Here is a 16,478-nt window from a genome sequence, read left to right on the forward strand (position 1 = left end):
CTCCCAGCTCCATACACACAGCCTGTCAAATGTGTGGCCATGCAGTTTTTAACCCAGACACTTACTGTGCATTTTAGGCAGTTAATCAAATTCTGATAATGTTCCCACATGTGATGTGCAGCTTTCCTCCACTCCCTAAAATCCCCCCATTAGGGTTTTGTCTTTAGGGAGGGTCGGTGAGAAATAAGCACAAATGACCCTGAAGTATAAGAGGCAATGATTTTACACACTCTTTAGTGTGCATTTAATCAGGGAATTCCTCCAACATCTGGATGAGATGGTGACAGTCTTGATGCAGTGGAAGAGGTTTGAGGGTACAGTGGGTCAACCCTAAAGGTGGGGTCCTAGAAGGAAATGGACTATAATATCTGCCTCTTTGCATCTGGAGGTGTTGTTCTGCAGTTCTTTTGAAGGCACACTGGCCCTGGGACAGCTCTTTGTTGTTTGATGTTACGAGGCCATGGTTCCATCTGCCACAGTTGTGATGGGTGGGGAGGAAGAGAGCAAGTGATAAGGGGCAGGGGCGAGGAGTCTAGTTCTTCCCCTTTGACATCAAATGATCATCCCTCGTTATTCCTGTTTTAGCAACCTCGTCCTGGGCAAAGAGGCACCAAATCATTGGTTTTGCTCCCATCTGATATTCTGGGCATGCAGGAGAGGGCTGGTCACTCAACTTTTTTAAAAACCTCTAGTCTCCTCAGCTTCTCAGTGAGCTGCTATGTGATAGGAGGGATGGATCAAAGCTGAGTTTTCTCAGCCACTGAAGCTTGACCCCTGCCAAACTTCCTGTCTTTGAATAAACACAACAGAGACCATGCGAGAAGTAGCTACAGTTTAATACAAACCTGCACCAGAACACAATGTGTTGGGCTGTTTTGTTTTTGCCTCGAACGGTGGCCAAAGCACAGGACTGTGTGTCATCTTGGGGTTGACACAATCTTAGCACCATGACATTTACAGAGGAGTGAGGAAGTCACTTGGGTGCTGGAGGCTCCATCCTGACCCCAGGCTGTGCCTGCTGCCTCAGCAGCTGGAATAGGGTTTGGGTTTTCGCGTGGTTCTGTGGCTTTTTTGGGTCAGTATGGGAAAAGCCCTCATCATGGCATTGGCTTGACAGAGACCTACTGTGGACTCCTAGCACTACACACACACACGCACACACACACACAGAGTAGCACAATTTCCTGGTAACTTAACCACACAAACCTAGAGAGCAGCTAAGGCAAGAACAACAGTATTTATTCAGCAAGTACAAGACCAGTTTGAGAGCTGCATTCGGTGCAACCAGAGACCCTTTTTGTTCCAGCCAAGGGCCATCGGGGCTGGTGACGGAGCTGGCTGGATCTCTGCATGGGGCAGGGGATGGCTGTGGGGGTGACTATTCATTTGGCTTCTTGAACCTCCTTCTGATTTCCATCTAGAAGCTCCTGGGCAAGAATAGCGTCTATGGAAGGGTAGAGGTGGGTGAAATGGAAGGCCCATGTGGACTCCTCCAAGATGTGGTCTCTCAGTGCCCCGAGTCATGCATCCTTGGGGGGAGGCACTCCGAGAAGGTAAAGCTTTGTGAGCCCAAGCAGGGTGCTCTGCTCAGCCGGCCCCACCACCATGTAGCTCTTTGGCATCTGCCCAAGGCCATGACCCAGGAAGGGCTGAAAGGGATGAGATCACAAGCATGGTCCCAGGGGTCAGTGTCATGGTTTACCTTATCTATGGTGGCTTTCTCAAGTCCAGGTCCCTACCTCTATGTTATGGCTACCTTTGATCCCTGGGTTATTATCTCTGTCCTCTCAGCCCCTAAGTGAGGACACTGGGAGTGAATGGAAGATGAGGATGCAGCTCAAACCAAGAATACACATTAATTTGTTTATAACAAAGTTGAAGAAAAAAATCTATCTACTTGTGCAAAACAAAGCAGAATGCCTACTGGGGAGTAAGTCTTCAAGCTGGTTATACTCTTGGTGGGCAGCAACAGCCATTACCCTACGTCTTCCCACAATAGCTAGGCTGGACAGCCAAGGCCAAAAGGTGGTCATGGCCTACTTCTGGGGCCAGATAGCCAAAACCTTCTGTGACTCAGTTCCCACATATGTAAATTAGGGAGAATAATACAGTGCTGACTTGGTTCATGAATTTAATTTTGTTTTATCATTTTGGAAAATATGGTCATGTTTGTGTTTGTGTGAGGAAGATGGCTTCGGTCCTATTTGTCACCCAATGCAGAGTTTGCAAACAAAACTAAATTTTTGCCTAATGCATCTGCTTGCAAATCAAGTTGTTTGCAACAACGTACTTGTGAACCAAGGTGCCACTGCGTATGTCCCATTGTCATGAAGAACAAGTGAGAGCTTGCATATGGAAGCACTTTGATACATGAAAAGCATTACAGTAATATTCAGGGTATGACTATTAGTCAAGAGCCCAGGGGCCTCCTGCAAGTTTGGGGGGCTCAAACTAAAGGGATGACATGAAGCCACTTCCCTGAGGGGGAAACAAGGTGTATCAAGGGCAGGGGGCGGGGCTAGTTCCCAGATTGCTTGGGTGGATGATCCCTCCAGCCCCAGGGTTCCTGTTGGGGGAGCCTCTGAGGAGCTTCTGAGGAAGAGGACTGGACATGCAGGGCGATGAAGCCACTTCCAGTGAGGAGATGGTACTGACCACAGGACACCACAGCACCTGTTCCGGAGATGTGGGTTCTACAGCCCGTGGGCTGAAGCCTCCCTCCTTGGTCCCTTGGACCAACCACTCTCCACTCTCCACTCTCAGCAGGCATAAGACCTCTGGCCAATCCCAGAGGAGGAGTAGCCAGGCCTCTGTCTAGCAGGAGAAAGGTACAGGAAGGTGTGTGTGTGTGTGTGTGTGTGTGTGTGTGTGTGTGTTAGTGCTGGGAGTGACCAGGGGCAACGATGAGAAGGATCACCCTGCTGCATGCAAGTCTCCAGGGCTAGCATCAAGGCCTCCTCTCCAAATGAAGGAAACCTGACCATGAGGGGAGGGGAGGAGAAGGGCCTGGCCCAGGGCCTGTAGCAGCTGGAGAAGCCCGGGCAGGGGGAGAGGGGCTGCAGGCCCTCGCGCCCCGCCCTGTGCTCTCTGGTTGGTGGTGAGTGCAGCATCTCCTACGACCACATCTACTCCTGTTTCTATGCTATGCTAGTGACACGAAGCACCGTTATTTTCCACAGGATGCATAAACAAGTCAAACCAAACCACTGCGCAAACCAAACGTGCAAAACAAAACCATTTACACGCGCCTGGCACCAGCCTTGGACTCGTGCCCAGCTACCCTGCTGGGCTTGGGCCTCCCAGTGGGTGTGGGTGTGGAGCACAAAGAAGCTGGCAAAGGGCACAGGGCGTCCCAACCACACCCACACCCAGGATGTCCTGGGCATGGCTGGGGAGCGGACACCTGTCTGACTTGGGAAATGTCAGTGCAGGGCCTAATAGGGGGGTAGGAGAGGGAGGTCTTATAAAATGCATCTGCTAAAGTGCTCTGGACACCAGGCTGGGTGGCTAGGGCCAGGGCACTAAAGTCTGGACCTTCCTAGAGCCAGCACAAGAGGCAGTGGTGACAGGAGGGGCTGGGCAGGTGCTATGCATTGGGCTCTGTGCATAGTGTGGGTTCCCAGGGCCCAGAGAAGCCCACCCAGGCCAAGGCAGGAGAGGAGCACAGCAGGAGGACAGCTCAAAGTGCCTGTTATGGTTGGCTTGAAGCCCAGTGAATCACGTTCTGGCGAGGGGGCTCCCCGGGTCCTGGGCTCCTGTAGGCGGTGCTCTGCCCAGCCCAGCCTCTCCCGCCCCTTGCAGCTGCGGGTGCAGGTGGCAGCAGCGTATCCTCCCTTGCAGGGGCGTGGTCGCTCGGTGCCTTTACCAAATGCCGCTTGACCTGCCTCCAGGGGGCGCGAGAATCCGGGCGGAGGCTCGCTTTGGGACGTGGTCGTCGATCTGAGAACCTGTGGGTGGGGAAGCACAGAGGGTGTGTGAAGCAGGCTGCTCCTCCTGCCTAACAGGCCACAAGCACCTGGCTGAGAGGCTTACTACAAGCTGGGCCTGTGTTAAACCCGTATGAGTGTGATCTCACTGAGTGCTCACCGCCATTCCAGTTTTACCCAGGAGGAAACGGAGGCCTAGGAATGTTAAGTAACTTGCCCACATTGCAGTGTGTAAGGGGCAGACAGAGCCTGGATTTGACTTCCAGGGTCACAGTCCTTTTGACTGTCCACTCACTATGCCACCTCACTGCCCCCATGCTGGGGAGCATGCTCTCTTGGTGCATGCAGATCACCTGGTGCCACAGTGAGGAGGCCAGGCAGGGGACAGGGAGCGTGCCCTACTATTTTGGAGAGGGAAAGAATCTTACCACAAGGCATCTTAAAATCCCAAGACTTAGCTAGAAAGGGAGCCCTAGAAAACAGAGTGGGGCATTCTTCAACTTGTTCCACCTGGAACAGGCAAGATTTGGGATGGAAGGTAGGTGACAGGCAGCCAGTGGTCTGAGCAGAGCTCTGCAGGGTCGTAGCTGTGGGACAGGGGCAGAAAGAGTCATCGACCAGGGGAGGCCCCACAGCCCTAGGAATCCTCACCTGCTGGGATGGCGAGGCCCAAGTACGTCAAACAACACTCCCGACAGAGCTTCCTGACCTCTGGCTTTCACATTCCATCACTAATGGAAGTGGCAGTGGCCCTCAGGATGTGTGAGTGGCCAAGATCCTGCCCCAAGGGCCACCATTTGATATGTGCCACCACAGGCTGCTTTCACCTTGAGGTTGGGCACAGAGGAACCTCAGCAGGCAGGTTCCTCCCCCAGCACTCTAGCTTGGCCACTGTCTCTCATATTGCGGTGGTATTTGGCCTCCTTTCCCAGGTGGATTTCATGTGGCAGGCATGACCCAGGTCTTGTCCTCCTGACATCCCCATTCCACTATGGCCCTTGCCAAGCAGATCCTCTCTGGGCTCCCTGCCCACTTCAGGTGGAGGATGGCAGTTCCAACCAAAGCTGCTTGGAGGACCAGTGCATCTCTCAGCCTGTGCTAGGTTTCCATAGGGGTTACCATTTATAAGGAGAGGAGCTCTCCCAAGTACTGTGGGGCACATGGGATTTGTGTTGTTAACAACAGTAAGGTCCCTAGGGCACAGAGCGCCACAGCCTAGGGGAGCCAGGTTGTCAGTGAGAGAGGCTAGTATTAAAAAAGGGGACAGGACATGTTCATGGAGGTCAGAAATTCAGCAGGTGGACAGACCCAGGACATGGTCCAAGGAAAGAAACAGGAAGTCAGAGTTAAGAGTAAAAGATCTTAAAAGTTAATGCAGTATACTGTACACATAATAATTCTTTGTTAGAAAAAAAATGAAAGGACAAAAGCAAGGTGGGGTGGCAAGGTCTGAGGAAGCTAGAGACTAATAGGAATAGCAAGTAACAAACCCTTCCCAGAGGCCAGGGGGAGAAGGGACAAAGTGGTGCAGTTCTGCGAACCGATCTTTCTGAGCCCAGGTCACATCTTGGGTACCGTTGTGTGCAAGGCGTTCAAGACGTTTCAGGGATAAAAATATCCTTAGAACCCACAATATATCAGGCCTCACAGTTTCTGTGTCTGATGGCAGACCCATTGTAGGACACAGGGCCAGGAGGGGGCCCCACCACGCCCTCAGCCTTACCAGAGAGGCTGAAGCTGGACTCATGCAGGTCCCGCATGCCCCCATGTCGGGTGACCGGCCGTGTAGGGGTGTCTGCCAGCGGCGTGCCCATCTCTTTCTTCCCAGGATGCACAACAACTGCAACGTCTCCCAGGTAGGGTGTGCGGTCCACGCCCCTCACCTTTGAGGTCTGGAAAAGACAGCAGCATTAGCAGCCTCCTTGATGGCTGATGGGATGTCAAACGCTGCCACTCTGCTCAGGACCCACGTCATGCAGAGGACATGGCGTTTTGTGCCTTTGAGCCTAGGGAGTAGAGAATTCTTTAAAAATTTTTTATTGGTACTTTTTAGATACACATACAATAACATTCATCATTGATACGGAATTTGTACCCGTACACGATATATCTTGCTTCTTTTTCCCATTTCCCTCCCCTTCCCTCCCTTTTTCCCTTCTTATTTACAAAAGATTTGTTTCCACTTTTTTCTTTCTATTCAGACTAGAGGCCCCTAAACAGCGCATGCGCATGGGTGCCTGTGGTTAGCAGTGTAGGCACATGCGCAGAGAGGCGTGCCCTTAGGGGGCCCCCTCCCATTCCATCAGTGTTATCCCAATGCCAGCTTCCCTCTAATGCTGCCTGGCAACTGTTTGGGGAATAGAGGGAATAGCGGTATTAGTTAGTTCTGTCCTCACAAAGGCAGCAGTGTTAAGGGCTGCCTGGGTTCTCTCCCAATTCTAGCACTTGGGAGCCATGTGGCCTGGGGAGAGTTACTTCATCTGTTGTTTTCTTATGAAATCTGTTGTTGCGAAATCTAAAGACTTGAAATGTGTAAAGCCCTTAGAACTGCTCTGGTCCAGCTCATTCATGGGCTTTGCCATATTGAAAAATGCTCCCATGAGGAAGAAGAAGGGTATTGAAGTATGTGCACAGGTCTGAAGGGGCAGCAGAACTGGTCTGCACCCCGCTCTCCTTAGGGACATGACCCCAACCATGACAGACATCTCTCTGAGAGCAACACATGCGGGGCCAGTTTCTCCAAGGGCCCTCCTCATCTATGACACCAGGTCTGTAGCTCTGCTCCCCATCTTCAGAGCCGGCGCGGAAAGGGGCAGGCCTCGGGCTGGGGAGATGGCTCAGAGGCGTCAGTGCTTACCTGGCATGTGCAAGATCCTGAGTTCACTCCCCAGGGCTCAGGCCTTTCTAGGCTGCATTTGGGGCCCCTGAGCACAGGGCACCAGGCTGCTCTTTTCCCTGAAGGCTTCTATGGTTGCTCACTTGCAGTGTTTGGAAAGTTGAGTTGTATGTATGTATGTATTTATTATATTTTTAGTACAGGGTCTCACTACACAGATCAGACTCATAGTGATCCCCCTGTTTTCAGTCCCCCAACAGGTGTGCGCCACCACACTCAGTCTCAATCACCATCTCAGTGTGCCCCTGGGGTGGGGCCAGCAGCCATGCCAGGGATCAAACCCTGGCCGCTGTGCTCTGCCTAAGCTGCTATCTGGCTGGCCCTTATGTATCTATTTTTTTTTTTTTTTTTTGGATGGGACCGGGGATTGAACTCAGGCCCTTGTGCTTGCCAGGCAAGCACTTATTCCACTGAGCCATCTCCCCGGCCCCTGAGATGTCTCCCTCTCATTGTCTTTTTCTGTACCCCTGAACTCTATTACCAAAGGGCTGTGGCCGAGAACAGAGTCTATAATTGGTTTCTTCCTGAAGATTTTAAATTGTCTTTAGAATAAGTGCTTTAGATAAAGGACCTCTGGATTGAATTTATATCAACCCCTGCATGCTCACTGGAATGTCCTTGTTGAATTTTTCCCCACTACACTGCGTCCTTGTAGATTTTAAGATGGCAGAAGGTTTTTTTTTTTTTTTTTTTTTTTTTGCTCTGAATGCCTTCAGGGCAGGTTTGGCTGGCTTGAGTTCTGGGGACTGAACCATAACAACCTGAGCCTGACTGCTTTGTTGAAGCAGCCACTTAAAGAACTGAGCTAAGAGGCAGGCCCCCAATTTTTAAGATGGGAAAGAGGAACAAAGGTTAACATTTTAGGTACTTAGGTGCTATTCTCACAAAGCTTCCTAAGGAAGCACTAGTGCTACCCTAAGGGGCAGCCAAGGCCCAGATGTGTTAAGCAATTTGCCTGTAGTCACACAGATGGGAAACATCTGGCGATATTGCAAGCCTAACTGTGGGGCTTGCTGGCCAACACTGTAACGCTGCTTGTGGTCTCTAGTGTCAGGGAAGCAGAGTGATGTTCTGCTTATCAATTTCCAGCCTTCCCCCAAAAAACTGTTTCTTTTCCTAATAAAATAATTTTCCCATCTGTCTAGGTTCTTTTGACGTCACCCAACTTTCTGTATTGGGTTTTGCAACAGAAACTCCATCTGGTTCAAAGATCTTCTGTCTGCCTGGAAGTTGTAAGTACAGAAACAAGAGTGCAGTGGACCGTGTCATCGTGGTTCTCTGGGAGGGAAAGGGGCTTGTCCCAGCCTCTGGGCTTTCTGCTAGCAAGTCCCTTTGGGAGTGCGGAGTGCTAGCCTGGGCCAGGGCCATGTCTTCCCCATAGCCAGCCACTGGGAGACTAGAAACTGGAAGCTTCATGACAGCCTCAAGGTCAAAGTAGGGGAAAGAAGGCATCGCTCAAAGGTGGGCATGTGGTCTTCCCCAGAGCAGGTAAGTTAGTGGGCAGGCCCCTGCCCCTGGTGGAAGCTCATGTTCTTTTCACAGACTGTACGGGCTGGGGTGGCCTAGGCGGGGCTTCACACAGGCACTCACTCTGAGCTCCCAGCACTCAGCTCCAGCGCTGCATTTATGCGTCTGCAGGGATGTCCGAAAGAGCTCTGGATTCCCTTTTGCAGTGTTTCTGGGAACAAAGGAAGCAGGTGCCCTCCGTGGTAGGTGGGTTCCGCCCCTGGGAATGAGGTGCTTTGCTTGTCCCCAGGTCACCCCTTGTGGCAGCTGTTAGCTTTCTGAACAAGAGCTCTGGGGCTGCTTCCTCCTGTGGCCTAGCGCCACTGCACCTCAGGCGCTGGCCCAGCAGTGGGTGCTTGGGATCTGGTATCCACCTCACCACTTGTGAGGCAGGGTTTTAAGAAGCTTGAGACACTTATTCTAACCCCTTTCCACCTTATTTTCTGACATATATTTTTAGAGATTGCCATAAACTGTTGCAGATACTTTTTTTCTTTCAAATTGAGATAGAACCAGCACATCATGAAATTCGATTTTAAAGTCTATATATACTGCAGTAGATTTTAGTGGCAAAAGGATGTGTCACTATTGCACTGTCTAATTCCAAAACACATGCATTTTCTACAAAAGAAACCTTACATCCATTAGCAGCCTCTCCTTGCCCTACCCTATAAACAACTCCGAATCTACTTTCTGTGGATTTGTTCTTCTAGACATTTCATATAAGGGAAAACATACAACATATTACCTTTTCTGTCTTTGTTTTTAAACTTAGAATTTGGTTTCAAGATTCATTCTTGTATGCAGGATCTATTGGTATTTTATTCCTTTTTGTGGCTGAATACTATTCCACTGAATGACTATACCACAATTAACTTATCCATAGTCAATACATTTGGGTTGTTTCCATTTTGACTTTTCAAATTGACTGGTGAGAAAAAGAGAAGGTGACCCCAGTTGTGTGGGTGCAGACAGGAATGACCATGTGAGGACAGCAGGAGAAAGCAGTCAGCAAGCTGGGTCACATTTCTCAGGGCTAGAAGTGGCTCAAAGATTATCCTATATACCTTCTCCAGATTGAACCTGGGGCCTCACACTGAGCTACATCCCCATCCCTTTTTAATTTTGAGACAGAGTCTCACTAAGTCACTAACTTGCCCAGGTTGGGCTTGAATTTATGATGGTCCTGTCTCGGCTTCCAACAGTGCCGGGATTACAGGCATATGACACCACAGCTGGCTTCTTCCAGCAAGCCTCCTGTCCACCATCCACATCTGGGAAGCACTGTGGAAGAGGAAGGGACCATTTGCCTACCTGAGTGAGAGACCCTGAGTCTGCATTTTGATTCAATGCTGCAATAACTATAGTTAAACCTTTTCCTGGCACCTAGGCCTATTGCCCTACAGCAGGCCTGGCTTTGGGTTTCTTGAAAAGAAGAGCTCAGGGACTCTTGACAACTCAAGGCCCTGGAGGGTGGAGAGCTGGCAGGCCTGCCTATCAAGAGGCATTCAACAGCCAGAGTCCCAGGGAACTCCGGACTCTCCATTTGCCTACTCCTTTTTTTTTTTTTTTTGTACTGGGAATCGAACTCACGACCTCACACTTGCCACACAGGCATTGTGCCGCTGAGTTACATCCCTGGTCTGTCTGCTCCTTTAAATTCAATCAATAATCAAAGCTGGGGAATGGACACTGGCCCTGCACTGCACTCTCAACACTGCATATGTGGTAATAGGATTGGGTGCAAGACAGAGAAAACATCTTTGAGATTTCACAGGCTGTCTCCCACTCTTCCCACAGCCCGCCTCCCCTTAGCATGGTACCTTCTCTCGCTGGACCAGCTTCTTGTAGACAGTGTCAGGGAAGGACCGCAATGGGCAGAACTTGCCGGTGCCCTCTGCACACATGAAAACGCCGTTCTCGTAGACCACACGCCCCCGGCTGATGGTGACCAGTGGCACGCCGTGGCAGCGCATGCTCTCGTACAGGTTGAAGTCTCCCCCCTGCACTTGGGTGCTGGCAGAGATGGTCCTGGTGGGGAGACAAGGGTGGGCGAAAAAGTTGAAGAGAGGGGAGGACATCCCAGCTCCATGGAAAGGGACAGTGTTCATTGGGAAGGGGTGGACATAAAGGCTGGTTGTTATAGGCTGCATTATGACCCCTCAAAATTCCTGTTGATGTCCTAACCCTAGACCTTGGAATAGAACCATATTTGGAAAAAGGGTCTGTTAAAGTCTGGTGAGGTCCTAGGGGTGGCCCTAATCCCAACTGACTGGTAGGAAGAGGAGAAGGTGACACGAGTTGCATGGGTGTAGACAGGAAAGACTGTGAGGACAGTAGGAGAAAGCAGTCAGCAAGTGGGGTCATATTTCTCAGGGCTAGGAGTGGTGCAAAGATTATACAACTCTGGGGCCCCCAAGTCCCTCTAGTCCTGGAGACCAGCGGCAAACTTACTTTGTGGCTTCTGGATCCCACACCACCACATCTGCGTCAGCGCCAGGGATGATGCGGCCCTTGCGGGGATACAGGTTGAGGATCTTTGCTGCATTGGAACTGGTGACAGCGACAAAACGGTTCTCATCCATCTTTCCTCCCACCTGAAATATTGCAAAAGTGCCAGGTCAAGCAGGCTCTGAATGTGTCCTTTCACTCACCCTGGTCCCCTTGGACTCTCACTTGTCTGAAGAGTACAGAGCTGTCCAAGCACAATCTGAGATGGGTCAGCCCGTGGGCTTGTTCCATGTGGACCTGGTTCCTCTGTTCTCCACCCACAGCAATGGCGAGGGGGCTCTGCTGCCAGAAGATGCGCACACACGTGACCTCTTATACATAACCAGCTCTACGCACGTACCCACGAGGTGTGGGTTGGGGCCTCCCTTCATCTGCACAGGGGCTCACAGGAGTACCCCTCATCTGTGCTAGGTGTGTCCCAAGGCCTGCAGTGGAGGCCTGAAACTGCAAACAGTACTGAGCACTAGATAGACTGTTTCCCTATGCATACATTCCTATGAAAAAGTTTACAAATTAGGAACTGGCAGAGATTAACAACAACAATTAATAATTAAACAGAGTAAAAGTTATCTCAAATTTATGAACTATGCTTTCCTGGAATTTTCTGTTTAATATTTTTAGGCCAAGTTGACCACAGATAATGGAACCACAGAAAGCAAACCTGCCTAAGGGAGGATGACTGCAAACACAGACTGCGGACTGTGTTTGGGGAAAGCATTTTTCTGCCCCATCCCAAGAACTGTGTGGATTATCTTCACATGACATTTCCTGAGCCCGTGTGTGGCCCTTCCCTGAGCAGGTGGCCTAGTGTTAAGGACTTCAAACCTCTTTGTAGCTCATAATCTTTGTTGAGTCTAAACCGTGATAGTTCAAGACCAAAAATACTTATTCTTCATGGGTGGAACAGGTGGTATTCAAATGAAGTTCCAGTCCTTATCTTTTTTGAAATATAATTAGACAAAATATGCCAAGAGCCTTAAAAATGCTCATATTTTTTGGCCCAGAATCCCCTTCTAAGAATCTGTCCTAAAGAATTAATTAGAAATGCTAACATATATGCCTGAACAAAGATGTTCTCCACGGCATTATTAATGTAATAGTTTGAAGCAGACAAAAATTTGGAAAACAGTGAAGAATGACACGATTATGTATGCTACATCCACTAGGGGGAATATGATTCAGCCCTCGCAGAGCTTTCTCTCTCTCTTCCTCTCTCCCCCACCTTCTCCCTCCACCTCCCTCCCTTTCTTTCCTCCCCTCCCTGCCCTCCTTCTTTCCTTCCTTCCTTCCCTCCTTCTTATATGGTAATTATTACTGAAGTCAGAGCTTCACTTTGAGCCATGACTCCAGCCCTTGTTTTATTTTAGTGAGACAGGATCTTACTAAGTTGCTAAATTCTCTAGGCTGGGCTTGAACTTGAGGTTTTATGGCCTTATTCTATCAGCTCAAGATTTTTAGTGTGTGGCCAGCTCAGCCCACCAGGGGGGCGGGGCTGGCTGGCATGTGGGGCTGGGGATTGAACCGCGGTCCCTGTGCTTTCACTTAGCTTGTTCTAAGTAGGTGCTTTAGACCACTGAGCCATCTCACCAGCCCCAGCTCAAGATGTTTTAAAGACTTTTTACTGAAACAAGAAGACACTCCTGATATACTATTATACTTTAGACAAACATGAATCCAATTATTAAAATGATACATACATTGAACTAGAAAAAAATATATCAAAATGTTTTTTAAATTTTTTTTTTAATCTCTTATTCATTTATTTGGTCCAGGGTTTCACTATGTAGCTCAGCTCCTGTCTCAGCCCTCCCAGTGCTGGGATTACAGGTGTGCACCACTATGCCCAGTTTCGGTGGCTGGCATGGTGGCACAGCATATGGTATTGGGGAATGAACCCAGGTCCTTGCACTTGCCAGGCAGGTGCTTAGACCGCTGAGCTATCTCCCTTGCCTATACCAAAATGTTAATAGTTTAATTTTCAGGCATGGAATTACCTGAATTTATTTTTTTTCTTATGTTTTGGTATTTTCCAAATGTTTTTACATTTCTTTTTTATTTTTTAATTTTAATTTTTTACTTCTGATAACATGCCCACATTGTAACAAGGTGTGAGGGAGGCACATCTCATGCATATGACATGAATACCCAGTCACCACACTTATGAACCAAAGGATCTATTTTCCAAATTTCTACAGTATAAATTTGTAATTTTTTTTTTTTACTTTTATAACCTCAGGGAGAACACAACTTCATTGTCCTGTTTTTTGGGGGTTGCTGCGGATGGAACGTAGGGCTTTGTGCATGGTAAGCACATGCTCCGCCACTGAACCACAAACTCAGCCTCTTGTCGTCACTCTTTTTTTGAGTGAAACAGGGAGCCGTGATTGAACCATTCTTCCCAAGGGTGCTGGGCCGACACCTACCACTCCACGCTCCCAGATGACACTCATGCGGTCCTGTACACCACTCACTCCGTGTGGGATTTTAGTGAAATCCTCTTTCCCCATCGCTTTCTGCTTTGTGGTGAATGGCCGATGATCTGACGCCACAATGTTCAGAGTGTCACTGGGAAGAGAGAAGGAAGTGACTGGTCAGCAGAGCAAGGCCAGAGCCCCAGAAGGTAGGGACAGATACAGAAGAAAGGCTGGGCTTGGGAGCCAGGCAAAGTTGATTTCAATCTTGCTTCTGCTACTTAGTAGCTGTGTGACTTCTATTGAGTTACTGCATCTAAGTGAACCTCAATTTACTCACCTGTATAATGGGAATGTGGGCAGAGTGTGCCATGGGAGATTTGGTGATTTTTGAGATACTGGGTAGAGAGCAATTGAACTTCAGGTTTAGCTAAAATAAGATGGTGGAGGTGGTTTTTCTGTCATGCAATCACATGCCAACTCCTCTGACCCCCAGCAGTCCCTGCTGTGACAAGCAGGTGCTTGGTAGACTTCAGTGTTAAGCTTGGCTAAGTAACTTGGAGTTGTAGTCTTTTTCAATGTGGGGCCGCTAGTGGCCTAGAACAGAAGGAAGCACCAGACCGAAGAGCAGTTTGACTTAATGAACTAACACGTCTGTGGGTGGACCATGCATCACCAGTGCCATCCATGACCATAGTCTCAGGTGGTTAGGTGCTAAGTCACAGCTCTTGAGGGCTGCCGGGCTGCCTAGGACTCAGCAGAATGGCAGCAGAGTGCTCAGGCATGTGGAGGCAGACCCTCTGCCAACAGAAGGAGCAGGCAGCAGGTTCAATTCAGAGATATTTGTTGCCGTGGCCCCAGAGACCAGGAGGGACAGAGGACAGTGAATTCCATGCCCCAGATGAGTGCAACTTGAGGAAGGAGGACCCTGGCTGGAGCAGGATCAGAGAAATCCAGTGCCAACTTCTGGGGCCACAGAGTGGGGTCCCCAGAGGTCAGCTATAGGAGTCTCATTGCTCTGATGGTTCCCAGTCAGACCACAGGCATAGGGCAGCCTCCTCTGGACCTGCAAAGCTCACCAATTACATACAGCTCTCATCAAATGGCTAATGTGCTCAGCCAAATCCGCAGTATGATGACAGCTCTTGCTGTGCCATGGGCTGACCTCCCCCTGGGCCGGAACGACAGCGACAGGCCTCTCCCCCGAGCAGAGGGTATTCTGGAGCTCTTGTGGCTCCCTGTCTCCTGCACCTGTGAACTGCCCTCCTCCACCCAGCCAATGGCATCTCTACGGTTCCCTATCTCTTCAGGGACCTCTAGACACCTAGCAAGGCCTGGATCAGGAGGTCCTAGTCATAGGGTCATGGGCCACAGGTTGGGACCCCGAGGCAAGGCTCAGCTCCTATTCTTTAACCAACAAGCCCTACTGAGCACCCAACTTTCTCAAAAGCCGTCCATATAAGTAAGTGCCACCAAGCAGATACAAATAAACATGATTCTTCTCCAGAGGGCTTCTGATGTCTCCCAGTGTGGCTCCAGATTTGAGACAGAAAAGATCCTTCTATACTCTTTAAAGTTAAAACATAACTGTCTTTGTCAAGTATGTACTTTAGAATAGTACTTACATGTTCACATGAAAAAATTTCTTGTTCCTTTAAGAAGTCAGATTTTTAAATAAATGGCAAGCTTTTATTTGTGCAGCTTAAAAAAATATTTGTGCAGCTTGCGTTATTTTAAAAAAGGTGAAAGATTTATACTCTCTGATGAGAAACCAGAGTACAAGCTATATTTTGAAAAGTTCTTATTTAGCCAAAAAACTCACATCCTAAAGTAGAAAATGATGGTGCAGATCGTATTCTCTCTTTTTCATATTCTCTTTTTCTGTCTTTTTTTTTTTTTGCAGAACCAAGGATTGAACTCAGATCCTTGAGTTTGCCAGTCAAGCGCTTATCCTACTGAGCCATCTCCCCGGCCCTTTTTCATATTCTTTTACGGGAATGACCATTAGTATCTGGGTGTTCTATCAAGTATTTTGCATCATATAAATATACTAAAATATTTTGTAAAAACGAAGTTACAGTAATCATAAATAATTAAAATGTTAAAATTATACTCTAACTCATAAAACAGGACATATTTCAATATACACTAATTAAAAAAGAAAATTCACCCTATTCTTTTAACACATGAAATCACAATCTATTTAAATGAACAGAATTTATTTAAGTCATTAAAGTAAGGAGGATAAAGTAAGCTAGATATAAAAGTTAAGTTATTAAATTCATTTTTTTTTCAATATTTCAATTTGCATGAGTTAAGGCCCTATAATTTGGGTGAGTTGGGGCATTATCTTTTTTGTTTTTTTTCCAGTGAATCTGCTTGTAGAAAAAAGGATGTGTTTCAAAAGATGCTCTGACCTTGGAACTGAGCCCAAGCTGCCATAACAGAGCGTTGGTAATTGTTTGCTTTTCTGCATTGATAATGATGAAAAGTAGGTTGTGTTTTCTCAAGGAAAAGCATCTCAACAAGGAAGAGAAGCTCTATTGCTCTCCTGTATCTTGACCTGAGTGTATCTCAACCTAGAATAGTTGCTCAGTATTGCCCACAGACGGTGGGACAGAAGAGCAGAGGTGACTGACACATATGATGAATTTAATTATTTATTTGTGTGTGTGTGTGTGTGTGTGTGTGTGTGGCCAGCTCAGCCCACCAGGGGGCGGGGCTGGCTGGCATGTAGTGCTGGGGGATTGAACCGCGGTCCTTGTGCTTTGCTAACCTTGTTCTAAGGAGGTGCTTTAGACCACTGAGCCATCTCACCAGCCCCACATATGATGAATTTAAACATCCCATTATTCTTGCTGATTCTTGAAGCAGTTTTGGAAGTCCTTCTTCCTTCCTTCCTTAGTACAAGGTCTCACTATGCAGCTCGGACATGTAGTGACCCTCCTCTCTCAGCCTCCCCAGCACTGGGATTACAGGCGCGAGTCACCACACCTGGTTTCAGTGGTCAGCATAACATGCCCAGGGTTACAGGGTGGCATGGCATGTAGTACTGAGGATTGAGCCCAGGTCCTCGCATTTGCCAGGCATGTGCTTAGACCAATGAGCTATCCTCCCAGCCCTGGAAGTCCTTCACGAATGTCTTTAGTTGTCTTTTTGGAGCTGCTTTGATTTCTGAACTGATTCAAAATGTTCACCTTCCATAGTCATTTTGGCTTCTGCCTTCAG

At 48.5% G+C, this 16,478-nt stretch overlaps 1 protein-coding gene and 1 non-coding gene across 3 annotated transcripts in view; both read right to left on the reverse strand.

The window, feature by feature from the left end:
* Positions 1 to 833: 833 nt before the first annotated feature.
* The window catches only part of Dpysl5 (dihydropyrimidinase like 5), a 102,329-nt gene continuing 86,684 nt past the window's right edge, over positions 834 to 16,478 (reverse strand). For both annotated transcript variants that reach the window (XM_004627426.2, XM_023711030.1), the window contains exons 9-13: positions 13,263 to 13,404; positions 10,783 to 10,925; positions 10,152 to 10,359; positions 5,650 to 5,818; positions 834 to 3,947 (exon numbers count right to left, since the gene is read on the reverse strand). In XM_004627426.2, coding sequence (XP_004627483.1) covers positions 3,862 to 3,947; positions 5,650 to 5,818; positions 10,152 to 10,359; positions 10,783 to 10,925; positions 13,263 to 13,404 — 748 coding nt within the window. In that variant the 3' untranslated portion in view covers positions 834 to 3,861. The remainder of the gene's footprint in view (positions 3,948 to 5,649; positions 5,819 to 10,151; positions 10,360 to 10,782; positions 10,926 to 13,262; positions 13,405 to 16,478) is intronic.
* On the reverse strand, positions 12,916 to 13,013 carry LOC111815692. Its single transcript, XR_002820346.1, has one exon. It is a non-coding gene; the product is annotated as a small nucleolar RNA U13 (small nucleolar RNA).

The sequence above is a fragment of the Octodon degus genome, unplaced genomic scaffold (assembly GCF_000260255.1).
Source record: "Octodon degus isolate 3935 unplaced genomic scaffold, OctDeg1.0 scaffold00019, whole genome shotgun sequence".
Taxonomy (NCBI): domain Eukaryota; kingdom Metazoa; phylum Chordata; class Mammalia; order Rodentia; family Octodontidae; genus Octodon; species Octodon degus.